At 41.4% G+C, this 13740-nt stretch overlaps 1 protein-coding gene across 3 annotated transcripts in view; it reads right to left on the reverse strand.

Moving 5' to 3' along the window:
- The window catches only part of TRPC4 (transient receptor potential cation channel subfamily C member 4), a 162619-nt gene that overhangs the window by 38066 nt on the left and 110813 nt on the right, over positions 1–13740 (reverse strand). The window contains exon 4 of one of the 3 annotated variants that reach the window (XM_075420745.1): positions 5747–6083. The exons of the other annotated variants lie outside the window; for them this stretch is intronic. Coding sequence (XP_075276860.1) covers positions 5747–6083 — 337 coding nt within the window. The remainder of the gene's footprint in view (positions 1–5746; positions 6084–13740) is intronic. 3 annotated transcript variants of the gene reach the window in all.

Consider the following 13740-nt stretch of genomic DNA (forward strand, 5'->3'; position numbering starts at 1 on the left):
AAAGCTAGGCTTTGCACACACAATGCAGGCCTTTTCTGTTTTCTTTACCCTCAAAGAATACAACTGTAATGTTAAAATGTGGAATATTTGACTGCTAGAGAAGCAAGCACGTGGCACTCAATTGAAAACATGACTGAAGTCCGAAGAGTATCTCAGAACCCTGCCAAACCCATTTCCATCAGCAAAATATTGTGATTGCAGGAAAACATCTGATTGTACTGAATACTTATCTATATATGATCATTTTATATTATCTTGTAAAAGCAGAGTCCTTGTTTGCAGCTTTAAGGGATTGCTTGTGGGAGGGAAGATTTCCATAGCTAATAAAAGTGTATGTAAAATGAACATTCAGACAGTCAACATTAAGGAAGAGAACTCCCTTTATTTTTTGTACTCTATTTAAACACTGCAAAAGGCCATTAAAGATAGGCAGAGCACTGTTACATCTAGGCTAAATTGCGGCTGATCCTCCTGAATGCTTAGGGAAAGTATTTGAAGGCAGGATAAAGTAAAAGCTTCTAGGTCTGCTAAATGCAGGGGTATCTTTGTCCAGAGATCACGTCTCTGCCACTGTGACTAGAAGTCACTGATTATACCATGGATGGGATTCAGGAAACAAAGCACTGTCTGTAGCTCCATTTTATATGGAAGACACATTTACAAAGGCTTTTAAAATTTAGGATAGAATTTTACTAGAATAGCAAAAAATACATATGGCTACCTATATTTAACTGGAGGTCATGGCATCATTGGAAGTGTTTTGCCCAAGAAAATGTCTCTTGACTTTTTTTATCATAATCAAAACAAGACATTTTTCTTCGGCCTCAGTGCTGGAAATGGCAACACCATCCTAGATTAAATCTTAAACACACAAAGAATAAAATAAAATCATCTAAATAGAAAATGTTAATTTTCAATGTTTAAAATCTGGTAAACATACACGTCACTGAATAAAATGTCCTGTTACAGCACAAGTCAGGCAGTCTTGACAAGAAGTGGCTCTCCTGATGTTCAAATAAATAATTGCATTAGTGGCCCAGTTTTGGGATCCCCAACGAAAAAGAGACATTAACTGACTAAAGTGAACCTGGTGAAAGGCCACCAAAGTGACTGGGGCGTGGACCACGTAATGTACAAGAAAAGGCTGAGGGAGCTGGGTTTGTTCAGCCTAGAGAAGAAGACACTAATGGAGGGATATTTACTGCTGTCATCTACTAATGAAATCGCTGCTTATGAATAACTGGAGCCAGATTTGTCCTAGAAGCACACATTGGAAGGACAAGAGGCAATGGTTGCACCTTGAGGCATAGGATATTCCAGCTGATACCAGGAAAAAAGCTCACCAGTGGCTAGGCACAGGCTGAAGTTGCTGAGAGACGCAGTGGAATATTTGTCCCTGGAGAAATTCAAGATATGACTAGAAAAGGACCTAAGCAATCTGATCTATCTTTGTAGTTAGCCTCTGTTGAGCAGTAGTTTGGACTTATTGGCATTGAGAGGTCGTTATGTGCATTATCCTACTTTCTGACTGAAGTTGTTTTCCAGCTTTGTCTGGGATTATTTTCCTGTTCTGCACTTCATTTGTCATTACTGCTTATGTATTGTTTCATTGTGTTGTCCATATTATCCTTTGTATCTGCTCCCTGGAACACGTCAATTTGTACTACCTGTTTAATTTTTTACACAACACTTTCTTGACGAAATTTAGATGACAATGCACAGTGTACTTGCCACCTCTATGATCACTTCATCTGAAGCATCTCACTGTGCCATTGGTTTGGATGCACATTGTGCCACGTACTGACAAGACTGTACACTCCCACATATCCCACCAGCAGTTTGCTGACCACAAATGTCTGCAGTTTGCACAGCTCCCAAACATCTATGTTCTCTATAGATTCAAATACTCCAATAGTACAAACCATTCTGACAGAAAGGATGGGGAACACATTGTTAAAGAGATTCAGTAAGGCTGCATTCATGCTCCAGCCACTATTCTGAACAGTATAATTATGATGAATGTTCAAAGATGCCCATAAAAGAGCAAAAAACTCATCAAAACAAATTTGCCTAAAAAATGCTCTTTTTACTGTAGCCACCCCAAACAACTGGCAGGGAGCTTTTTAACCACGTCTACTAAGCACCAAGTTTGTCTGGTTGTTGGCTTTCTCCTCTAAATTTTGTAGCATTCCCTGGTGAACCAAATGCCCACTGTGGCGACATTTAGCATGGTCACCGTTAGGTTTGAAGCTAGGGTTTAGAGCAGAACAGGTATGGCAAGTCTACAAGGATCAACATGATCCTTATGTGAGCTGCAGTCAAGGCACACAGAGGGTGAAGCCGGGTCTTATTTGATTTCCCCTTTGCATCACTGTTATCACAGAATCATAGAACAGTTCAGGTTGGAAGGGACCTTTAAAGGTCATCTATTCATATCCCTCATGCTCATCGTGCTCAGAGACCACTCAGCAAATGGATGGGGAATTTGATGATGGAAAATACTGTTCTTCCTCACTTTTTTTCACAAGATGGGGTTCTTGTTTTTAGTGTCCTTTTTTCAGTAGTGATGGATTCTCAAGTACAGGAAACAGGCCTATGTTTCTGTAGTGTGAAGCATTTGGCATGCTTGGGAGATCTGAATCAACAGCTAAGAAGAAGAGTAAAAGCAAATTTCTTTACCAGCAAAAGCTCGTTTCTTATTTGTTTAAATGCAAGGACAGCAGATTCTGACTCTTCTTACTGAGAGATTTTTCCACAACTGCTTCTTAAAGTTATAACATTAGCCTTGTTATACTGACTTATTGTTCCATGGGTAATCACCACATACTGTAACACCACTTGTGTAACCATTTGATCATGTAAAAGACAAAATTAATGTGGAAGTTTCCTTAAGAGACCTTTTAAATGTAAAATCAATAGTCTCCATGGAAATGTATCCCAATACAGGTTATTCCTCTGAGCCTCCTACTCTAGTGACACTTTTAATATGTGCTATTTATGCACATTCAGCCTTCTATTACATAGTAGTAGGCAAATGCTAATTACTGTTTGATCGTTGGAGAGCTTAGACCGTTATGGACAATCTTAAAACTTCTTAAATTCTGTGAAATATACGTATGCTGAAATTCATGTCGATTCCCATGCCTGGGAAGTAGAGCTCGTCTTCCTCTCTTCATTTTAAGGGAGGTAGCTATTAAAATGTAAATTACATGCAAAGCTATTTGAATGAAGAGAAAGACCAATAAAGAAATTTGTTGTTTAAAATGTTAATAGTTTTGACACACTGTAGCTGCTCCGGGATAACCTTTGCTTTGGGAAAAAGGTTTATTTGGTCATGTTTCCCATTTCAGAGAAAAACTATAACCCTGGAGCCACACTAGTTTTGTCCCAGACTTCATCATTTTACTGTACATACAGAAAACGCAAAGATATATTTAGGTACCTCAGGTTTAGGCTCCCTTGCGTAACTCAAGAGTGCCTCATTTCATCTTTTTAAGGATACTGCATAACTGTATGGTTTGAAGAGATGAGAAGGCGGACTAAATTGTGGCCTGCAAAGTAACCTTAGCTTATTGATAAGGACTTAATAAAACTATTGAGTTTATTAAAAGATGACTAGACCACAGTCTGTATGTATGTGAATATAAAAACAGCAGGTTTTTGCTAAGATTCATTACTTTAAAAAAAACAAACAAAAAAAAGCTGAAATAGACACATTCATCACACGCTGTGAGCTGAAGTGTCTCGTGGAGATGTGCGTCTGTCTCCTTCAATGACAGAGGGAATTTAGGTACCTAATGAACTGACTGAGATTATGATGGATGAATCTGGGGCCTTATTATTTGGGTGGGCTAAGGCAATGCAGCAACCAAAGTCTGAAAGTTGAACCCAGCAAATGTGAAACTGGAACTGCAGGAAACCACCAGTCAGAAACCACTACAGATCAGTGTGTAAAATATATCGGTTTAGATGCAAGAGATTTTGGACGGCACAGTTTCTCTGAACATGACAGTCTAGATTAACCACAAGCTATTTGACCACATGGTATCTGACTATTGATCTTTATTCATGTTCATGAATATTTGTTTATACCAGGAGTTCCCTTGACTTGACCCGTACTGCTTGCAGAGGAAGGGCTTATTCAGCACAGGCAGTACTGGCATAATCTGATCATATGAGTCTATACTGCAAATATTAGTGCTGCTTTTAGAAATGATAGTCATCTTGATAGTCATAATTCTCAGAGTTAATGGCTTCTACAAACAAGTGCTTTGGGATGCCGAGTTACTTAAAGCGTTTCCTAAGTAAACAACCATGTCAGAGGTTGAAGGCAACAGAGGTTCTTCCTCTTCCCACTGCACTTTTTCTGGGGAGGAGTTAGTCACCAAAATTTTAGAACTTCCTTTAGCTGAAACTAGCCTTTGCCCTTCTCAAATTCTGCCTTTTTCTCTGGGCTCTAATTTCTTTCTTTAAAAAGACAGGTTAACGATAAAACCCACTCTGGCATATCAAGGTCTATGTGTCAGCTATGCATTTGTTGTTATCATCCTTCAGCCTCCAGATACTATAAAAGTTGGATAGATACTGGCCACCTGCTATTTTGGAAGGCTGGACAGAAAAGCTACTAATACCTCCTCTGGCCATGGGACTGCACAGAACAGACCCCTGCTCCTCCTCAGCATTGTAGCATTTATTTCTACGGAAGTAATGTATCAAACTAATTATTTTTATACTGGTTTCTTACTTCTTGATGGTACAAAACTGGGAAAATCTACTGGAGGAAATTTTTAAAAATATTTAAATGTGAATCTCGCCCACCAAAGTTAGTCTGACTTGTCTGTAGGAAACGTCATTCTAAGCAGCCTGCCAGACTGATTAATTCCTTTGCAATAATACTAGATATTGGCTTTTTTAATGTTAGTAGCAATATTTACCCAGTGAAGGACAACACACCTTACACTGAAGGCTGGTGGTGAGGACTGTTTTATGCTGCGCTATCATGGGAGAAATCTCAGAAAGCAGTTCATCTGTGAGAGGCAGGTCTTCTGAGAGGTTCCCAACAAGTAAGTGTACACAGGGTTTTCAGTCATGCGTGCTTGTTTGCTTAAGCAAAAGACAGATATAGCCCTGTCTCCTGCTTCCCACAGTTCTCTACCGAGGAACACACACAGGAAAAGCCACTGACTCATTCTTCTCCAGAATATCAGGGACTGCCAATTAGTCTATTATAAATTCAACACTGCATTGTAAATTATACATGATCAATGATGCCAAAAGCTTTGTCAGTTTGGTTGCTCTAAAAAAAGCTGTGTTTTTGGGAAAAGTTGCAAAAGTGAAGAGAAACAGCATCTTAATAGGAAGCTCTGAGAGAGAGAATAGTATCAAAACCCGACCAAACCATTTCAGAAAAGTTTGTGCGTGAACTTGTCTATATGATGACAATTTAAATTATGATATCAAACTTAAATTCTTGCAGTGAAGGCTCCTAAGTCCTTCCTTATACAATTTCATTTCAGTCAGGACCAAGTATATTTGGCCTGACCTGGCCCAGCTTATGTTGACTCCTAAAATAAGGCACAGGGAAGAGACCATGGCACACCACGAGACATACCATCTAGCAGCCTGTTTTGATAGGTCAATAATTCACAACAGAACTCTCTACTGTATCTTCCTGCCTCAGTAATGCTTAACAAAACCACAGGGGTCAAAACACTTTTCACTGTATTTTCTTTAGTAATACATTTACCCAGGACCCACGGTAATATCATCCACTCGACGATGGTTGGTGGTGGTCCCTGCATGCTCAAGTCTGACCTGTCAATGTGCTGAGAAGCAAGCAACAGCAGGAACAGAAAAGTCAAGTAGGATGCAGTATGGCAGATAAATTTGATAAATGGCTTTCTGATGAACAGCCCTAACGGGCTTTTGGGAGCTATCAGGTAGCACACAGAGAAGACTGGGAAAAGGAGTCCTATCACAACACATGTCAACATCTTCACAGCCCAGTGTCGCCTCCTCCATCCAGGGAACTCGTCGTACCAGCGGGATGCGAGCAGCTGCTGGCAATTGGGCTGAGCAACAAACTACAGAGACAAGAAGAAAGGAAGATGGTTAGTTCCTTGTTACCTCTGTGAAGTTATTTCCATGCTTTTTACGTTACGTTAAGTAGGGTTTGGATAGTGATTAAAAAAAATACATAAATCCACAGCCTGTGCATGCCCACTCATGCTGATAATCCCAGTAAGATAGGGTTGGGTCAGCCTGTCCTTCCTTTAGTGCAAAAAAGTATAGTACAAAGCCATCAATATTCACTTTTCACAATAAAGCTTGACTTCCCCATCAGTTGAGTACCCAAGGAGCCAACAGACTGTAAAAAATATGTATCTCAAAAGCTGATTTCAAACAGAAAAACAAGTTCACAAATACCTCCATTATTCAATCAGTAATGTTTGTGGAGAATTCACAGAATGCAAAGTGGAAGTCACTATGAAAACGAAAAGCACGACTGAGATCTGTAAACAGTGAAACTGAACTCCACAGCCATGAACAAACTATTCTCAGTATGTTCCTTGCTAATACTCTAAAAATCAGGCTTATATGCTTTTATACTGACAAAACTCTTACAGATACGTAACATAATGCTTGCACAATACGAACTAAGAACATACATTCCCTAGTGCTTCACTAATCCTTGTGAGTACGTATTTCTATCCTGTACAGTATTTTATGGTCTGTCTGTTCTCCATTATGTGATTTCAGTTTTTGAAATATGATCCTTAGAATTGAATTTCACCAAAAAACCCAGACCTAGTAAATATTTAATATTTTTCAGTTAGATTTTCAAAGAAGTTTTAAGTATATTCCAGGGTTTCATGTCACAGTTTTATTTGATCACTAGTTCCTACTTTCCCTAATGCTTTCTTTTATTAAGGGGACATGGAGTAGCAGCATGCTAGACTTGACATAAGAAATATAAAATAGAAGCAACATATGCATCAGAGAAGCATTTTCCTTAGTCACTGTGGTGGATTGACCTTGGCTAGATGCCAGGTGCCCAGTAAAGACACTCTATCACTTCATCTCCTCAGTTGGATGGGGAGAGAAAATATACTGAAAGGCTCATGGATTGAGATAAGGACAGGGAGATCACTCACCAATTACTGTCACGGGCAAAACGGACTTGACCTGGAAAAAATTAACTTAAATCTATTGCTAATCAAAACAGTGTACAGTTATGAGAAATAAAATCACGTCTTAAAACACCTTCCCCCCATCCTTCCCTTCTTCCCAGGCTCAACTTCACTCCTGAATTCTCTACCTCCTCCCCCTCAGCGGCGTAGGGGGATGGGAATTGGGGCTGCAGTCAGTTCATCACACGATATCTCTGCCACTCCTTCCTCCTCAGGTGAAGGATTCCTCACACTCTGCCCCTGCTCCAGCATGGGGTCCCACCCATGGGAGACAGTCCTCCATGAACTAATCACAGAATCACAGAATGGTGGGGGTTTGGAAGGGACCTCTGTGGGTCATCTAGTCCAACCCTCCTGCCGAAGCAGGGTCGCCTACAGCAGGCTGCACAGGACCGTGTCCAGGCAGGTCTTGAATATCTCCAGAGAAGGAGAATCCACAACCTCCCTGAAGGTTATCAGGAGTAGTCAGCATGGATTCACCAAGGGGAAATCATGCCTGACCAATCTGATAGCTTTCTACGATGACATGACTGGCTGGGTAGACGAAGGGAGAGCTGTGGATGTTATCTACCTTGACTTCAGCAAGGCTTTCGACACAGTCTCCCATGATATCCTCCTGGGGAAGCTGAGGAAGTGTGGGCTGGATGAGTGGTCGGTGAAGTGGATAGAGAACTGGCTGAATGGCAGAACTCAGAGGGTTGTCATCAGCGGCGCTGAGTCTAGTTGGAGGCTGGTGACAAGTGGTGTCCCTCAGGGGTCAGTACTGGGCCCAGTCTTGTTTAACTTCTTCATCAACGACCTGGATGAAGAGTTAGAATGTACCCTCAGCAAGTTTGCTGACGACACCAAACTGGGAGGTGTGGTAGATACACCAGAAGGCTGTGCTGCCATTCAGCGTGACCTGGATAGGCTGGAGAGCTGGGCAGAGAGGAACCTGATGAGGTTCAACAAGGGCAAGTGCAGGGTCCTGCACCTGGGGAGGAACAACCTCATGCACCAGTACAGGCTTGGGGTGGACCTGCTGGAGAGCAGCTCTGCGGAGAGGGACCTGGGTGTCCTGGTGGACGACAGGTTAACTATGAGCCAGCAGTGTGCCCTGGCTGCCAAGAAAGCCAATGGGATCCTGGGGTGCATCAAGAAGAGTGTGGCCAGCAGGACGAGGGAGGTTCTCCTTCCCCTCTACACTGCCCTGGTGAGGCCTCATCTGGAGTACTGTGTCCAGTTCTGGGCTCCCCAGTTCAAGAAGGATGAAGAGCTACTGGAGAGAGTCCAGCGGAGGGCTACAAGGATGGTGAGGGGACTGGAGCATCTCCACTACGAGGAGAGGTCGAGGGAACTGGGCTTGTTCAGCCTGAAGAAGAGAAGGCTGCGAGGGGACCTTATAAATGCCTACAAATATCTGAAGGGTGGGTGTCAGGAGGATGGGGCCAAGCTCTTTTCAGTGGTGCCCAGTGACAGGACAAGGGGCAATGGGCACAAACTGAGGCACAGAAAGTTCACTGGAACAGGCTGCCCAGGGAGGTTGTGGAGTCTCCTTCTCTGGAGATATTCAAGACCCGCCTGGACAAGGTCCTTTGCAGCCTGCTGTAGGTGACCCTGCTTCGGCAGGAGGGTTGGACTAGATGACCCACAGAGGTCCCTTCCAACCCCTACTATTCTGTGATTCTGTGATTCCCTGGGCAGCCTCTTCCAGTGCTCCGTCAGCCTCAGAGGGAAGAAGTTCTTCCTCATGTTCAGATGGAACTTCCTATGCTTCAGTTTGTGCCCATTGCCCCTTGTCCTGTTGCTGGGCACCACTGAAAAAAGTCTGGCCCCATCCTCCTCACACCCACCCTTGAGACATTTATAAACATTTATTAGGTCCCCTCGCAGCCTTCTCTTCTTTAGGCTTCTATTCTTCATACACTGTGGCTCCCTTCCCACGGGGTGCAGTCCTTCAGGAACAGGCTGCTCCAACATGGGTCCCCCACGGGGTCACAAGTCCTGCCAGCAAATCTGCTCCAGTGTGGGCTTTCCACAGGTCCACAGGTCCTGCCAGGAGCCTGCCCAGCATGGGCTTCCCACAGGGTCACAGCCTCCTTCGGGCACCCACCTGCTCTGGCATGGGGTCCTTCATGGGCTGCAGGTGGAGATCTGCTCCACCGTGGACCTCCATGGGCTGCAGGGGGACAGCCTGCCTCACCATAGTCTGCTCCACAGGCTGCAAGAGAATCTCTGCTCTAGCACCTGGAGCACCTCCTCCCACTCCTGCAGTGACCTTGGTGTCTGCAGAGTTGTTACACTCACACATTGTCACTCCTCTATCCTGCTGCAAATTTTTTTCCCCTTCTTAAATATGTTATCATAGAGGCACTATCACCATCGCTGATGGGCTCGGCCTTGGCCAATGGCAGGTCCATCTTAGAGCTGTCTGGAATTGGCTCTGTCGGACATGGGGGAAGCTTCTAGCTGCTTCTCACAGAAGCCACCCCTGTAGCCCCCCCACTACCAATACCTTGCCACACAAACCCAGTACAGTTACACACATGCACGCAGACATACATTAAATCATTAGCTGAAGACTTAATAAAGCTATGCAGAAGCTTTTTTATGTTAATAAATAATAAAAATGCTAATTTACACTGAATAATTTAATATTTGAATTCTAATCAAATGCACCTAGTTTTGGGTTTTACACTATTCTGATAACACTTCTAACCACAGCAACCAAGTTCCTTTGGGGATGAATACTAGGTAACTTCCCCAACAGTTTCTGAAATCACTGGGTTTACTACTGGTGGAAAATGCTATTTAGTTTGCAGTGAAATGAGAGTCAGCACGCATCTTTCTATATATATATCTGGATCTTGTCAGAAACGTTACTTGGACCAAATTCAAACCTGGTGTGTGTTAATGAAATGCCAGTGTCCTTAGTGTATTTGCCTACCAGACACCAGTACTGAAGCTGCCTCTGACTGTTGTGAAAGACAAGAAAATTTGCTCATACCATAAGCATCTTGAAAATAGCCTCAAATAAGAGTAACAGAGTGTTCTCTTCCATTAGGAAAAATACATTTGCAAGGTTTCAGGGTGTTTGTTTCAAGATACAAATGTCTGGAATAATATTGTATGCAGTCAGAGCAGATGGTTTCAAAGTTATGTTTTTGCCAAGTTTTTAACAGGGATCTCCCTACAAAATTTTTCACTTCAGTTTGCTTGTGTAGATACAGATTAGTGGTTTACTTGACTAGTGAAAAAGTGTGACTCATGGACTAATTCCTGAGTAAAATATTTTCCTTTTTTTTTCCCCAGAATGTGCCAGATCCATGCTTGTTTCCCCTTCTTCATAGTATCTTCCCATTTCATACCCTCTTACCTAAAAGTAATCAGTTTCTAACTCTTGTCTGCGGCCCCTGTCCCAACACCTTTGGGATGCCCTCACTGTGCTGGGGACCCAGGTGAAGGAACAACTTCCAGTGGCTAGCAAAGGCTGGCAGTAGACATAGGGGACCTATTCCTTGCCAAGCATGGCTAAAAAGGAATGACTTTCCCTTGCTGTAATGTGGAGGAAATAAAATCAGTAATAGGAGGTTTTTTTCCAATGTACACCAAGTATTGGGCTGCCCTGTGCTGGGTAGAGCAGAACTGATGCAGAGGCACCTCATGCCACGAGGAGATGCTCGCTGACTGCACTTTCTGGAGGGTCCTCCACACTGGGCAGGCAGCAGCTGCTTAGTTCTAACCTTTAAACTGATTAATATTCAAAACTTTCAATGTTAATAAAGCAAGCATTTCTGAGCAGGCTTAAAAAATTGTTTCTTGTCTCCTAATACCCATATTAGATTTTGTAGTGTTGTGACTGTATTGCTAAGGTACGACGTGTTAGAGGACTGCTTTCTGAGGCACAGGAAGTTTTTCAGTAAGTGCAGAAAGTTTTCAAATCCCAGACACTAAAGAGTCAATTTTTTAAATTGTATTTTTTAAAGAAATTAGCTCTCATACGCTTCTTAAAATTATGACTGTGACAGGATAGTTTCAGCACTGGTTGGATCCTCTGACTATAGGAGAAAACTAACATAGGCTATACCTTTGATGTGGCTAGAGTTCGGGGGAGCACCGTTGGTAACGTACTTTAAATGACTTACTAGATAAAAAACATGTAAGAAGCAACTAATAGGGTAGTACAGAGCAAGCAGATAAAATACTATGCCAGCATTTTAAGAGCTGTGTGCACAGAGAAGCAGTTCTAGGACGGCAGGCAAACGTCTACAACAGAAACCACAACACAGTGTCTACAGATGACACACTGCATTTCTGAGAGTTCCAGATACCCAGGGTCATGCTTTCATTTTCATCTAACAAACAGCACTGTTGGCAAGGTTTGTTAACACTGTCCTTAAGCAACAACAATATCTGTCTCTTCACTGCAGCATTTTCTTTATGGATTTGAGCTCCATTGGCCATATAACATACACTGTGAACCACTCCAAAGTGTCTTCTTCAGGCAACTGGAAAATTATGCTAAATCTCTTGCTGACGCTTCTTTTACAGTTGTGCTTTTCTGCTTCATTTATCAAGGAATTGTATGACATTATTAAAAATGTCCAAATTCACTTTCACAAATTTGACTACTTGCTCCAGTTTTGTGTTTGGAGATTTTCATCATATGTTGTGAAATATGTTTGATACTGATACCTACATTTATTACATTAGCTCAATAATGAGGGAAGTTCTTGAATGGGGAACAGCTGGGGTACCCTGATGGCAAGAAAAATGCACTCAGTGGTGAACCCTATAGTCTTGTTCCTCAACTGCCCAGAGAGCGGGGCTTGTTACTGCGTCTCCCCTCTTGTTCTTGTGAATCTGTTTCCTCCAGAGGAAATGAGAGGAAGACATTGCATACCCACATCTTGTCCTCATGTGTAATAAGTGACTGCACACAGGAACTAAGCGCACAGAAGTCTTCCTGGACCCACAGTGTAAATGCCACCCGTACAGGCTGTCTCAGACATTACTCATAGGTCACATATGGTTATACAGGTCAAGTAAGTTTATCTGTGATTAACATATTTTATTACTGATCCCGAATGCTTATTACACTTGATGTTTTGATTTGTCCACTAAAAAGCCCTTCTCTACAGAAAAAAGAAACAAAAAAATGTCTTCATGGCAATATTCGCTGGTCAAATGACATTTATACTCTCACTATTATAAACTCTTCTATTACAAATGAACAGCAGAAGTGGATGGTAAAAAGACACACTCCAAGCCACAAGACTTCCTGTATAAATGGATGCATTTGCATCTAGGATGATTACATTGTAAAGCTAAGTAGACACGTAGGTTCTCTGCTGAACTCGGAGCTAAAAAAAAATTTTAAAAAAATATTTTACACAAATATTTTATGAGTAGCAGAAGCAGAAATACTGTGCCATTAAGTTGCCAATTCTGCATTGCCTATGCCAAAATATTTTCACTGTAGTCTATTTTTTCTTCCTTAACTGGAGACATTACATTCTGAGGTATTCAAAATATCTTTTGTACTGTCAGTATTATGTTGTATGTTATTTGATTTTGACATTGTCTCCATACAATTAGCAATCAGCAAGTTTATATTTTCACATTACAATGGCTTCCAATAGCTTCCAGCAGTTTGTAATTATGTGAGGGATTTTGCTGCAATGATTATTCCTGGTTGTACATCTTTAGCTCCTTCATAAGAGTCTGCCCATCTGAAAATGTTTTGATATTCATTCTCTTAGTTGTCATGCTGGGAATTGGGTCGTCCCTGAGACTGGTGAAAATCAGAAATTCTTCACAGTGCCAGTGTAAATAATCTGGTATAAATAACAGCAGAGACTGATTTTAGTGATACCCAAGCATATATATAGCTGAGAATTTAATTTTCACTGCTGATTAGATCTTTAGTTTTGCTGTAATACATATCCCAGAAAGGATGAAGAAATAAGAGAAGTGATACTATTAACTGTGTATGATACTATTAAATATATATTGTCTTTATAGAGGTAACATTTTTATAAACAGAATTTTTTATAAATACTATATCATCAAAATAAGTCAAGTTCTTGCCTGTAGCACAATAATACCTCTAAGTATTTATTTCATTATATCAGGAAATACACAAAAGTATTTTTTAAAACCCCGCTCGTAACAGAGTGCTCATTTTTACACTTGGAAAGCAATCTCACAAAATCTGAGGCCCAAATTAAATTTTTGTTCTGAGATCAGTAAGTGGCTTAGTGTATGTAACATAGAAAAAGAACGTGATTTGTCATCTAGAAATGAAAGCTGTCAAAGGAACGTGATTTCGTTTTTGACTTATGTACAAGTGAGCTATGCTGTAATACAAAGAACTATTCCTGATAACATTCTCTGATAGATGAATGTTAAAGAACTGTCTGGGGGAAGGAAGCAAAAAGAAATTATTATCATAAGGATTTTTAGTAATGCTTTTCATAAAGTCATGGTCAGATTTTCTGTTGTGCTGTTCTGTAGTGCCATTACAGCAAAGCTCGTAGGAAATGTTAGATCTGAGGTCTGCTACTTTGTC

This window comes from Opisthocomus hoazin, chromosome 1, assembly GCF_030867145.1.
Source record: "Opisthocomus hoazin isolate bOpiHoa1 chromosome 1, bOpiHoa1.hap1, whole genome shotgun sequence".
NCBI classification, from domain to species: Eukaryota; Metazoa; Chordata; class Aves; order Opisthocomiformes; family Opisthocomidae; genus Opisthocomus; species Opisthocomus hoazin.